Here is a 14,216-nt window from a genome sequence, read left to right as displayed (position 1 = left end):
CCTGTCCGCCAGTCCTTCCCTCGCCGGCATCCCTTGCCCCCTCTCCTCACCTGGCCATGCCCGAGGCTTCCCCGGAAGCCTCATTTCCCCAACCCCCCTCCGCGGCCGACCCCAGGTTCCCCTCCTCTGGGGGTCACACAGATCCCCCGAAACCTCACAGCGGAGGCTCTCGCTACCAACCCCTCTCCCCAGCGCCCGCAGGCGCGCTCCGATGAATCGAAGGCGCGTCTCGCACTGCGCAGGAGGCCCGGCGGCTCCGGCCGCCCGCCCGAGGTGGGTACGCACCTTCCACCCGGCCGAGCTGTTGCTATCGCCCTTATCCTTGAAGTAGGGCACGCAGCGCACCATCCACTCGTAGATCTGGGACAGAGTGAGCCGTTTGTCCGGGGAGCTCTCGATGGCGCGAGTGATCAGGTCGGCGTAGGATAGGTTTCCCCAGGCGTTCCGCCGCGACGAGCATTTCCTCGGCTGCCCGGAGCCCCCAGCCGCCCCCGGCTGCGGCGGTGGCAGTGGCTGCTGAGGCTGCAGCGGCGTCTGCGTCCCCCCGCTCAGCGCGCCCGCCGCGAGGGCTGGCCCGGACCCGGAGTCCTGCCCTCCAGGAGCCAGCAGCCGGGCCGAGTCTTCAAGGAGCAGCCCGGAGCCCAGCGTGCCGCTCCCGCCGCCGCCGATCGCCATGGCCGAGCTGGCCCTACCGCTACCGTCCTCGTCGTCTTCATCGTCCTCCTCTTCGGGGATCATGGAATCGGCGGCCGTCTCCCCTGAGGGCTTGGCCGGGCTCCCCTGGAGCTCTGGCCTCTGCAGGGGCCACGTACAGGAGCGCGGCCGGCTCTGGGGCTCGAACTCCGGGTCCAGCTCCACTTCGAGCGGAGAGAGCGGGGCCGGGGAGGCCGGTGCCTCTGCCATCTTCGCCGCCCGCCCGCCCGCCCGCCCGCGGCTCGGGCTCTCGCGCTCTCCTCTAGCGCCGGGGCGGGGTGCGGCGGGGGAGGGACGGGGGCGCCGCGAAGGCTCGGGCTCCCGGGAGCCGCTGCCGCTACTGCCGCCGCCTGGGGAAGCACGAGAGGAGAGAGAAGGAGAGTTCGTTATCCCGGGCTGGAGCCCGGTCCTCGGCGAGTCCTACCGCCGCTTCCCGGCCGCACGGCGCCCGCCTCCTAGAAGCAGGCAGACCTGGAGACGTGCGTCCCGCGAACCTGGCGCAGCAGACACCGCCCCCTGGCCAGGCCTCGGGGGAGACCGGAGCGAATCGACGGGCTCGCACGGGGCAGCCCCCTCCCCCCGCCGCCGCGGCCGCCAGATCTGCAGGTCCCTCCTGGGCTAGGTGGCTGGGCGGGGAAGAAGGGGGAGGGGCGGGGGCGGGGGAGGGGCGCGGGCCGCGCCTTTAAAGCGGGCAGCGGCCGGAGCTGGCGCTGCCGAGCGGCTGTGGGAGCCCGGGCGGGCGTGCGTTTGTTTATGTTTCGTTCGGGCCCGCTCAAGTGCTTCCCGCGGCGCCGCAGCCAAAGTCTGTGGCGTCTTCCGCTCTTCTCCTCCTCGCCCTGGCCCTGCCGCCTCCGCGCCCCCTTGTACCCCTTCTCCTGGCCGAGGGGCCCGAGCCCGGGAACGGCACGGGCAGCCACCTTCTCCTCTCTTGGCCCCGCGGGCCGGGAAGGCGAACATGAGTCCGAGCGCGGACCGGCCCTTGACACTTCCAGAAAAAGGACCAGACGGGAAGCAGGGGGGCAAGCAGCTCGGCGGGTGTTTGCAAAGGGTCGAGCCAAGCAGGAACGACCACTTTGGGTTTTTGTGTGGTTTATTTGCTCGCGGACGTTGTACCCTCCACCCCCTTCCCTGTAAAGAACGCGGGGAGGGGACAAGTCGGAACATAAATCTTCCAACAGGTCAGGAAGCGCCAAGTCTCCCGGGCTGCCAGAAAACCCGGACCAGCACGTTCATCACCTCCTTGCTCCCGCTGCTGCCATCTTGACAGTTTTCCCCCCTTCACTCAAGTCCTTTAAAAACACTAGCGGGAGGGAAAGGGGGCGCGCACACCGAGTCACGGGGAGGGAAAAGGGAAGCGCCTGGCCCAGCTCGGAAGCAGATCCGGAGTCACCGGGAAGGCGGCCGCCCCGCTGCAAAGCTCCGGCGCCTACCTCAGTTCCTTCCCTTCAGGGACGAGTGGGGAGGACGCACAATCCCGCGCGGGCCCGGGGCACGGCGAGGAGGGGGCGCGCAACCTCGGCGAAGGAGAGGCGCTCCGGCTGCCGCCGCAGCCCGCCTGAGGAAACGCCTGTCAGCCTGCGCGCCGCCGCCTTCCACATTCCTCCTCCTCCTCCCTTACACGAGCAGGGCGGCCGCGGCAGCAGCACAAAGTTATAGACACACGCAGGGTGCCTCAACCTAAGCTGACGGCGGGCGGGTCCCCGCCCAAGGGGAGGGCTGGGCGGCGGGCCCGGGTGTGCTGTGTGCGTGCGTGTGTGTGCGTGTGTGTATATGTGTGCTCGCGCGCGCGCCTGCGCGACCCGGCTCCGCGGGACTGCGGGCGTGGGTGTCGGGGCGCGCGCCGCGGGCCGGGACTAGGCGGGCTCCCGCAGCCTTCCTCGCTGGGCTCCTCCTCCCGAGAGTCTCAACGACAACAAAGCGCGGCGCCAGCCTAGGAGAAGAAGTAGGGGGAGAGCAGAGCCCCGAACGCTCCATGAGCGCAGTCGCGCGGCCTCTCAGACTCCGGGCAGGGCGCCTGGTACTGAGGGTCCCCGGCGGGCGCGTCCGCCCGTCAGGCTCTGGGCCCGCCCTGGTGTCCGGTTCCCGGTTAGAATCGGACACCAGGTAACACCCGAGATAAGATGCTGACCGCAGATCGCAGAGGTTACCTCGGCGTGGAAATACTGACAAGAGAAGATGTTGGTGCCATACAAGACTTCGATAAACTGACGCCCTCAGATTTGATCAGGCACCAAAAGGTTTGCAGCTGAGTTTCTTACCTAGGACGCTCGACTTGTCGTGGATTTCTTGGCAAATGAGGGGAGAAGTGTAACTAACTCGGGAGAAATGCAAATTTTCCCCCATTCCTAAACGCAAGGGCAGATTTTGAACAATTATGAATGGGAACTAAATTGCTTCTAATTTGTAAATGACTCCAGAACAGCTAATTGTGCATTTTTAAGTTTTGGGTTTTTTTATTTAAAGCTACTTCTTTAGGTTTGGGAAAACATCTTCACAAGTCCTTATCCTATTATCAGTGCCTAAATTGTTCATTTGTACACTAACAATGCACTACATGCGATACGCACACCAAAGCTCTATTCACTTTGGTTCATAAATATCTTCTTTCCCCTTTTTTCTTAAATCTTTGTCAGTCACTGGAGACCTCAGAGTCCAGAGCTCGCTCCTCAACAACCCAATACACAAAAAAGGTCCAACCCAGGGTACTCAGGAGTCCGCCCACCCAGCCAATTCCAGACTCCGGGCTTTGCGCAGGGCCCGTCACTCAAGTGACGCGCGGCCCCGCCCCTGCACCAAGCTAGTTCGACGCGTACAAACAGATGATGTCATTGTATCCACACGCGCGTGACCCGGGAGCTCTGCGCCGCGTCCCCATTCGCTGCACCGCCTACTCGTCAAACCACGCCGCGCGCTGACTGGCCGCGGGCACCAGTCTCCAGGCCCCAGACACCCCTCTCCGCCCCCCGCCCCCGCCCCCCAGCAAATAATAAACAATCGAGTAAAATTCTAAGGAAGAAAGGAGGGGACAGAGAGGAGAGGAGAGAAAGAGAGGGCGAACCTGAAGCCAACCTTTCGCGCGCTGAGGGAGAGTTCAGAGGCGGGGGACTTGAGAGGACAGAGGAGGGAAGAAGGGGAGCAGACCTGGGGCGATGGGTCCTGCTGCGAGGTGGTGGTGTAGGGAGAGGAAACTTGGAGAGCACCCTGCGGGGCGCGCCTGCCAAAGTGGAGGGACACTAGGGCCCTGGAGCTGCCGGGCTTGGGGCTTCTGGACGGTGCGCGGCAGTCCGAGGGGGTGGAGAGTGAGACACGCCGGAGCGGCGCGGGCGGAGCCGGCAGACACGTGCGGGAGGAGGGCGGGCGCGCGCCGAACTGGCTCACCCGGGGCGCGCGGCAGCAGTAGCCGCGCGCGCTTGTTTACCAGCGCACGTGGGTGTTATTTTTAAATGGAATGTTGTGCTGGCCGCGCAGCGGAGTGGCGGGCGCGTGGGGCAGCCCGCGCTGGCTGGGGGACGCTGCAGACCCGGGCCACGACCTCTCCGGGCTCCGCTCATGGGCCAGGCAGACTGTCTCCGCTGCAGGATTCCAGCGCAGCGGCTGGCTGGGGCCGGTGAGCCTGATGGCGACTTTCGCGCGCTGCCCAAGCCCCTGCGGAGACGACGAGTTCCCGCCACCAAACGCTGCCTTCTTTAAGCCCGGTTTCGGCTCTTTCAATCACATTTCGGGAACAAAGCCGGCGGGGCTCCGCGGCCACAGGTTCCGGAGCCGATTTCACATGCTCACATACTCCCTGGCACACTACACCCTGGCCGCGAGGTGGATTTATCACCTTGCGTAGTTTGTGACCTCGCTGTCTTGCTCAGAATGTCCCCCGAACGCGCCCGTCACTTGGGCAGACAGGTCTGGCACGTACAAATGCGCTTTTGCTACCTCGGCTTCTCTTTGGAAGGGAACTCTGGGAAGGGGGGCTCTGACTGCTTCCTGGTGGTGTTCCTGCGCTTGCTGCTCCACTTTTCTCATCGTGGGCCTGTCCTGAGAGCCCTGAGTTTGCGTTTGGTTTATAGCCTGGCAATGTGGACGCTGACATAGGACAACTCTCAACTGAAAGTGTCCCTGGCGGGTAAGGGGGCGGATTGGGACTTCAAAGATCACATGGGGGGGGCGGGGGGCTGTGGGGCATGAAACCAGGAGTCGTGTTCAGCATCAGCGTGTTCAGCTTTTTGGGAGGAACCCAGAAGCCAGATCACCCATTGCTTTGCACCGTGATAGAGCATAGAATACAAAGAACTTTGAGTTCCTTCTTAATACTTATAGCACACTGTTAAAAAAAAAAAAAAAAAAAGTTCACACTCTGAATCTAAGCAAACTTTTGTCCTTAAAGTACAAACATGCAGACTTAGAATATGTACTGGCTGGGCTCTCAGGTTATTAGATTTTCACTAAAAATCTGTTGAGTGTCCATTTACAGAATGCCTATCCCAAGGGCATTCAAAACCTGGAAGCATTAAAGATTCAGTAGATTAATTTAGCTTTTTGTGACCCCCTTGGTGAGGAATGGGGGTTGGGGACATGATATAGCTATGTCTCTCAAAAAGCTTACAGCCTTGAGGAGACAAGACATTAAAAAGTTCAGTATTTCGAGAGTTGAAAAGCAGTGCAAGACAAACACAAGAGGTCATGCATAGTGTTGGGTAAGTTTCCAATGAGTTGAGGATCAAAACTTCAAATGGAAATAAAATAACAACAACAAAAACTTCAAATGGCAGTGATCAGAAACATTGAGCTTGGTAAATGTGCATCTTACTCAGAAAATTTACCCTTGTAATTTGTCCCTATGGGCAAACCTTGGAAAATCTCAGTGATTGTTAACATTTTAGCGTGAAATTGCTTTGACCTTTGCTTTCCCCACAAAGCCTCCATGCGCCTTCATTTCTTACCCGCAACTTTTTCTCCCTACACTTTTTAGTACATACAATCCCAAATTTAGAATTGTTCAATTTAGCGTTTTTCAACTTTACAGTGCTGTGCAAGCGATTCACATTCGGTAGAAACCCTACTTCAAATTTTGAATGTTAATCTTTTGCACCCCCCGCCATGTGCTGTAGATCATTTCTTGTGATGCTGGACAGCAGCAGTGAGCCACAGTACCCAGCCAGCCACCTGATCATTGGCCTTAACAACCAATATACTTAGAACCATTCTATACCTATATGGTCATTGTGTTTTTCACTGTCAGCATTCAATAAATTACATGAGATAGTCAACATTTTATTATAAAGTAGGATTTGTGTTAGATGATTTTGTCCAACTGTAGATTATTAATCTAAGTGTTCTGAGGGGTGCCTGGGTGGCTCAGTCGGTTAAACATCTGCCTTTGGCTCAGGTCATGATCTTGCGGTTCGCGGGTTCCAGCCCCGCCTCGGGCTCTGTGCTGACAGCTCAGAGCCTGGATCCCACTTCGTATTCTGTGTCTTCCTCTCTCTTTGTTCCTCCCCCACTCACACTCTGTCTTGCTGTCTCTCTCTCAAAAATAAATAAACAACAACAAAAAAAAAATACATACAAGTGTTCCGAGCATAAGGTAGGCAAGGCTAAGTTATGATGTTCGATAGGTTAGGTACATTAAATGCATTTTCAACCTACACTGGGTATTTTCAGGACATAACCATATCATAAGTCAAGGAAGATCTGTATAGGAAAGCTGAGTAAGTTATGGTTGTTGATCGAGAAGGAATGCCAGCCTTAACTTTGTGGTAGAATTTTTGGTCAAAACTTTCCCTACGTCCTCCGTTTTTCTCCCTCCTCTCCCTTTGGCGAGGGACAGGGTGGGGGGAGGGGCAGAGAGAGAGGGAGACACAGAATCCCAAGCAGGCTCCAGGCTCCAAGCTGTCAGTGCAGAGCCTGACACAGGGCTCAAACTCATGGACTGCAAGATCATAACCTGAGCCAACATTGGATGACTAAACCAAATGAGCCACCTGGGCGCCCCAAAACTTTCCCCACTTCTTAACTCACTTCTTGTTTACTTTTATAAATGATCTGAGGTCGTAATCGTTCACTCCATTGTAAATTCAGTCACTGGAGGAACAAGACTTTACAAAACTTTTTACCCGAATAAGCTAAGTAAATTCACCATTTCCAACATCTAACTGTGAGGCAATTGGTAGTAGATGCCAGAGCTCTGCCTCTGAGGGGGCCACCACTCAGCACCTGGGTCCTTACCGATGCTCCTCACACCTAAGTCAGCTGCACACTCCTCTGACCCCAGAGCCTAAATACTAGGGAGCAAGCATGCTTCCCGTCAACCGAGTGCTCATTTCCCTCGAGGACTGGCTTCTACATCCATCTCAACGATGAAGACAGGAAACAAGTACAGTAGAAGCCTCCAAACATATATGTGACCCAGCTGGAAAGAAAGAAGGATCCCCAATATTCAGGTCTATGGCTGCTCCCCACCCTTTGTCTGACATCCACATTAGTCCCTTCCTCTGCCTCCCATTCCTCAGCAAACTACTCACAGGGAAAAAATATAGAACACTATGTATGAAAGAGCTTGAACTTTGCCTTGTCTTTCAGGGTGTTAAGGAGACAGCAGGCCCAAAATGGAGTTACTTTTGCTAAGTCCCACATCAACAAACCAAGACTTTATACCTAATGTAATTGCAGTTTCAATACCCACCCCGTGCCACCCCCAGGAATGTAGCCTGTAACCAGTCAACATGGAATTACCTGGTTAGCACTAATGAGATAACCATCCCAATGGGAAGTCCCCTTTCCAGTCCCCTTAGGAAGGCGACCTTGCCTGAAACAATGCATTCTTTGCTAATAATGTCTTTTTTTCCACCCCCTTTCCACCTTTAAAAACCTTTCCTTCTTTATAGCTTGGTGGAGCTCTCTTCTGCTGGATGGGATGCCGCTCAATTCATAATAGTTTAACAAAGCCAGTTTGAGCTTCAATTTTACTCAGTTGAATTTTTGTTATATAGCAAGGCATCATTCGAGGCAGGTTTCATCACCACCCTCCCCAAGAATCTCTAGAGCTCCTGTCCTCTCTCCTCTGCCTCCTTCGGGCATGACACACCCTGGCAGAGCCTCCCCTAGTCATTATAATGACTGTCCTAGGACTCATTTGGAGGACAACTATGAATGTTTTCAGCAGGGAAAGAGTGGGGATCCAAAAAACATTGAAGGTGTACCTGAAAGGGAATTGCATCGAGAAGAGGGGTGGAAAGGATTCTCTGTTTTGGTATTATGAGGTAATAATGATAGCTAACCTTTATTTGTCACGTCCAGGCCCTGAAGTAAGCACTTTATTTACAGTATTTAAGCCCTCACAAAGACCAAATCAGGTAGATACACCAAATGCTAAATGTCATGGGGTTAAGAATTCAGGCTCTGAGGTTAAGTCGGATCCCCTCACTTACCAGGTATGTGACCTTGGGCTATTATTTAACCCTTGGCCTTAGTTTCTCATTCATGAAATGAGAATAATATTGGAAAAATTAGGTTAAATGAGGTGAACCTAAAGCATTTAGGATTAGAATACTGGGAAAGGGGGGCTTTGAATATAGTGATGCCCAGGCTCCATTTGGGACCAACTGAAGAGTATGTTCTGGCACTGATTTTTTTTTTTTTTTTTTTAATGTTTGCCAGATGAATCTAAAGCAGTGAAAACTGAGAACACTGAATTCGAGGTCTCTCTTCTCTTTACACTCCAGTGTTTGCCTTCAGCTAGAACTATTGGCTTCTGCTCAAGAATAATGACAGACCATTAAGTATGCACAAGGGGGCAGGTCTCATACACATCTCAGTTTGTCTCTAGAACAACCTACCCCAGTAGGGACCATCCCTCTCATTTTACAGCATTTTGCCCTAGGTCACACAATGAGTGGTAGGCCCAGAAGTGGAACAAAAGGCTGTGTGGGTCCATGGCATTTGCTCCTTCACCAACGCTGCAATTCTTATCTAGGTGGGCCATTTAGCCTAGAGAAACAGAGCTGGAAACAGGCAAACAAACAGAACTCCAAGTGCAAACCCAACCAACCCAAAGCTGGTGTTTGGCCAAATCTGCACCCATCAGGTTGTTTTCTTGGATCTCTCATGTGTTTTTAAAGTTTTTGAGGGGTGCCTGGGTGGCTCAGTCAGTTAAGCATCCGACTTCAGCTCAGGTCATGATCTCACAGTTCGTGGGTCCGAGCCCCGTGTTGGACTCTGTGCTGACAGCTCAGAACCTGGATCCTGCTTCAGATTCTGTGTCTCCCTCTCTCTCTCTGCCCCGCTCCCACTCGCACTCTCTCTCTATCAAAAATCAAATAAACATTTAAAAAAAAAGTTTTTGAATCAATTGGCAACATCTGAAAAGGAGGATATTTCACCTGAAAGTCAGATTTCTCATTCTTCTTGAGAAATAAGTAACTCTGGTAACACATGGCAACAATTAGCTGCTATGTGCTCTCCAGCTCACCTCTACATCATCAAGCCCTCTTCATTTATGTCTCCTGACCGACCTCTAGACTTTGGACTTAGCCACCTAACTTGTATCTTCTGCCTCAACAGGGCACAACAGAGCTGGCTCCTTCCAGCTCATGAGCAGTGACTGTGCACATCCCTACCCAACTCTTTGTTCCGTGAATCAGATTGGTCACTCGAAATGGATTGTTGTGGGAGTTGTTACCCCACAGAAACTGGCGATGCTAACAGTCGAGTCTTTTGTGGGTTTTGTTTTGTTTTCGTTTTTCCTGAAAGTCAGTTTGCTGGCACACCATTGCCCCCACTCCACTCAGCTACTGTCTGGGGCTCCGAAGACGAAGATTTGTTCTAAGTAGAAAGTGAAGGGAACAGAAGCATTTGAGAAACTACTTCAATTCTGCTAAGTAATTGATTATACATTGTCTAATTTTTATTATTTTTAAAGTTTGTTTATGCTGAGAGAGAGACAGAGTGAGAGAGAGAGAATCCCAAGCAGGCGCCACACCACCAGCTCAGAGCCCAACGCGGGGCTCAAACCCTCGAACCTCAAGATCATGACCTGAGCCAAAGTTAGACACTTAGCCACCTGAGCCACCCGGGTGCCCCTGTCCAACCTTATTTTTAAAGTACTTGAACTTACTGTGATGGAATAGATATCCAGAACAAGCCTCTTGATGAAAACTAAAGTTGGATGTTTTACTATTTTTTAAAGTGAATCATTGAACTGGCAAGAAAGCAGGGAAACCACCAAAGTCAAAAACAAAGTTACGGTGGGACCCCTGGCAAGTGAGCAAGCTCCTAGAAAATCTGTCAAACAGCAGTGTCCTTGAGCTTCCACATTGACAGGTACCCAGTTGTGGAGACCCAGAAGATATACCCCGAAGCCTATCCAAGATCATGAGCATAATAAGAACCTATCCCAATGTAAACTGGCACAACCACTATGGAAAACAGTAAGGAGGTTCCGCAAAATATTAAAAATAGAATAACCAGGGGTGCCTGTGTGGCTCAGTCAGTTAACTGGCAGACTTTGGCTCAGGTCACAATCTCACAGTTTGTGAGTTCAAGCCCCGCGTCCAGCTCTATGCTGACCGCTCAGAGACTGGAGCCTGCTTCAGATTCTGTGTCTCCCTCTCTCTCTGCCCCTCCCCCACTCATGCTCAGTCTCTGTCTCTCAAAAAATAAATGTTAAAAAATTAAAAAAAAATAGAACAACCATATGATCCAGCAATCTCACTTCTGGAGATCCAAAGGAAATGAAATAACTATCTCAAAAAGATATCTGCACCCCCAATATTCATTGCAGCATAATTCACAATACCCAAGGCATGTTTCCCAAGGCATGTAAACAACTGTCCACCGAGGGATGAAGGAATAAAGAAGATGTGGTGTGTATGCAATGGAATATTAGTTATAAAAAAGAAAGAAGTCCTGCCATTTGTGACAACATGGATGAAACTTGAGGGCATTATGCTAAGAGAAATAAGTCATACAGAGAAAGAGTGTAGTATCTCACATATATGTAGAATCAAAAAAGTCGAATTCCTAGAAATAGTGGATTGGTGGTTGCCAGAGGTTTTTTGTGAAGCAATGGAGAAATGTTGGTCAAAGGGTATAAACTTTCAGTTATAAGATGAATAAATTCTGGGGATCTAATGTACAGCACGGTGACTATACTTAACAACACTGTATTTTATACTTGAAAGTTACTAAGAGAGTAAATCTTAAATGTTCTCACCACACACACCCACACACGAGTAATTATGTGAAGTGATGGGTGTGTTAACTAACCTAATGGTGCTAATCATTGCATGATATATACATATATCAAATAATCATGCTGTGTACCTTTTTTAAAAAAAAATATGGAATGCTTCACAAATTTGTATGTCTTCTTTGCACGGGGGCTATGCTATCATTCCAATTTTTGCATATGTGCTGCCGAAGTGAGCACACGCTGTACAACTTAAACTTACACAATGTTACATGTCAACTATACCTTAATAAAATTGGGAGAAAATATTTCATATAAAACACTTATATATTAAAAAAAAAAAGAACCTCTCTGATAAAACTGGGATTCCAAACAGCCAAGTAAAGATGAATGTGAAATTGACTTGTTCTGCAGAAGAGGACCCCCCCAAAATTTGCCTGTATTGATCTGGTGCTGGATGGAGTAAAACCAAAAAGACATATGAATCTTCCTTGAGAGTTCATCACTACACTGTGATCTGCACGTAAGATTGTGATTTAAATTCCTGATACCATGGAATTTTAAAAATCTAATCAGTTCAAGTTTGGGGTACTCCAAACAACTGGAAAGAGCAGACACAATCCTCTCTGGAGGAGGAGATCTTGAACTTAGGCCCCAAAGAATGCCCACAGATAAAGTTTCAAGAACAGAAGTTTATAATCAGAAAACAAAACAGGGGCACCTGGGTGGCTCAGTCAGTTGAGCCTCCGACTTCAGCTCAGGTCATGATCTCACACTCCATGAGTTGGAGCCCCACATCGGGCTCTGTGCTGACAGCTCAGAGCCTGGAGCCTGCTTCAGATTCTGTGTCTCCCCCCTCTCTGCTCCTCCCCTGCTCATGCTCTGTCTCTCTCTGTCTCAAAAATAAAAAAATAAAAAATAAAAATAAAATAAAAAAAACAAATAAGGAAGCAAGCCTCCATAAGTAAGAGCAGATAGAAACAAAAAAAGATCAGATACACAAAGATTTAGGATATTGCAATAAGCAGACCCAGAAAATAAGTGTGTTTAATATATTTCAAGAAATAAAAGAGAAGCTTGAAAATATAAGCAAAGAACAGAGTTCAAAAGAAAACAAAAGCTAAATAGATTTTAAATCAAAGACTTCTTACTTATTTTTAATTTTTTCTTCCCAAGTAGAGTTTAGGTCCTTGAAGACCTCAGGGCCAGGCTGAATGCCTTATAGGTTATGGTTTGCCAGTTGAAGGAAGGAAGTACTCAATTCTTCTTTTGAAAGCCAGCAGTAAGAATTGAGTTTGTGACCACAGTTTCTAAATTCTATTATAAGATTCAACAAATCACTTCTAAATTTTTTTTAACGTGTATTTATTTTTGAGAAACAGAGAGAACACAAGGAGAGAGACAGCGAGACAGAATCCGAAGCAGGCTCCAGGCTCCAAGCTGTCAGCACAGAGTCCAATGCGGGGCTTGAACTCACAGACCAGACTGCGAGATCATGACCTGATCCAAAGTCAGATGCTTAACCGACTGAGCCACCCAGGCGCCCCCCAACAAGTCACTTCTAAAGGAAAGGAAGTGGGGCGCCTAGGTGGCTCAGTCGGTTAAGCATCCGACTTCGGCTCAGGTCATGATCTCACGGTCATGAGTTCGAGCCCCGCGTCGGGCTCTGTGCTGACAGCTCAGAGCCTGGAGCCTGTTTCAGATTCTGTGTCTTCCTCTCTCTTTGACCCTTCCGATTCATGCTCTGTCTCTCTCTGTCTCAAAAATAAATAAACGTTAAAAAAAAATTTTTTTTTTAAAAAAAGGAAAGGAAGCCAGGAAGGCAGAATTAATGCAATGCTGCCAGCTGACAGGCCTGCGGCAGACTGCATTGGGCATCATAAGTGGTGCATCCACTCCATTTCTCATTTGGGGAAAACTTGTGCATCTACTCGCTGGAAAATCTATTTTAAATGCCTAGTAATTGGAATCTTACATACAAATTACTTTAAAACATTGATGTGGTACTTTAAAGAAATCAAGGTCACATGGAACCATTCATTATTCTTCAGACTTACATCTACCTGGTGCAATTTGGCATGTCCACTAGTGTGTAAAGTTTTCTAGAATAATCTAATACTAAAATCCCTACAGGGTGTGTTTCAAGGCTCACGAGACATGATTATTGCCTCTCCTACATTCACAGCTGGAAACGGAGTAAACTTGTGGAACAGGAAGACAGCAGAGGAAACATATAAAAGTTTGACAAATTTTGCAAGTCTGATGTAAACAATTTAAAATCCTCAAACTAGCAAGGTATGAGGTCTGTGCATATGTTACAGCAAAGCCTGGCATAGGAAAGTACTGGGTAAGCTACCACGGTTGCCTTATAAGGATGGTGTATTTGAGTTTGAATGTTATTTATTAGTGATGGTTTGAATGTCTTGGAAGAAGGTTTATCCTTTGCCAGAGGAACTTCTCTTTCAATTCAGGTCGTGGCAGACCCCTTCTTGGTGGCTTGAGTAGGGGTCCTAGTGCCATTAGTGGGACCTGCTTTCTGAGTCCAGTCTGCCCACTTCTTTTTTTTTTTTTTTTTTATTTTTTTTTTCAACGTTTATTTATTTTTGGGACAGAGAGAGACAGAGCATGAACGGGGGAGGGGCAGAGAGAGAGGGAGACACAGAATCGGAAACAGGCTCCAGGCTCTGAGCCATCAGCCCAGAGCCTGACGCGGGGCTCGAACTCCCGGACCGCGAGATCGTGACCTGGCTGAAGTCGGACGCTTAACCGACTGCGCCACCCAGGCGCCCCAGTCTGCCCACTTCAAGAAGCATTCAGGGCATCTGGCCTGAGCACCTGGGTTCTCACCAGGGAGGAAAGTCTGGTTGGTGGTTCGATCCACTCTTGCCCACGTGTTGGAAAGGCCTCACCTTCATTCTGTTGCTTGACTCTCTAGATAGTTCACGTTCCTTTAATAATCACATTTCTGCACCCTCTCAGGGGTTACCTGTGCTCATTTCTGGAGAGACTACAGATGCCAACAAAATAGGTGACAAAATCGCTAAATGAGACATATGTGAGGAAGAAGCCTCCAGGCCTCCAAACACGAGTCATTTTATGAAAGCGTAACATCTGAACTGCACGTATTTGCACGGTATTTAGAGCTCTTTTGCAACTTCAATTAATTCTCAAATGTATACTGTTAAGGGCTTCTTTTTTTTTTTTTTTTTTTTTTACTCTTAAACTTTTATAAAATCTGTATTTTGGAAACAAATAATGAAGCCAAGTGAATAATTACATAAAAATCCACAATCCCTAGGGTACCTGTCCTGTTAAGGGAACTAACCAAACCCGTCACTTTGGG

The 14,216-nt window shown here is 50.0% G+C and overlaps 1 protein-coding gene and 1 pseudogene across 1 annotated transcript in view; both read right to left on the bottom strand.

Moving 5' to 3' along the window:
* Window positions 1-2,392, bottom strand: part of FOXO3 (forkhead box O3) — a 123,854-nt gene extending 121,462 nt beyond the window's left edge. Inside the window, exons 1-2 of the mRNA XM_040474324.1 lie at window positions 2,124-2,392; window positions 286-1,043 (exon numbers count right to left, since the gene is read on the bottom strand). Of these exons, the coding sequence (XP_040330258.1) occupies window positions 286-903 (618 nt within the window). The 5' untranslated portion in view covers window positions 904-1,043; window positions 2,124-2,392. The remainder of the gene's footprint in view (window positions 1-285; window positions 1,044-2,123) is intronic.
* Window positions 2,393-11,018: 8,626 nt separating this feature from the next.
* Window positions 11,019-11,113, bottom strand: LOC121030118 (uncharacterized; annotated as a pseudogene).
* Between the last annotated feature and the right edge of the window lie 3,103 nt (window positions 11,114-14,216).

This window comes from Herpailurus yagouaroundi, unplaced genomic scaffold, assembly GCF_014898765.1.
Source record: "Herpailurus yagouaroundi ecotype Mexico unplaced genomic scaffold, PumYag 139, whole genome shotgun sequence".
Taxonomy (NCBI): Eukaryota; Metazoa; Chordata; class Mammalia; order Carnivora; family Felidae; genus Herpailurus; species Herpailurus yagouaroundi.
Note: the sequence above shows the minus strand (reverse complement) of the source record. Positions and strands in the feature narration are given on the sequence as shown.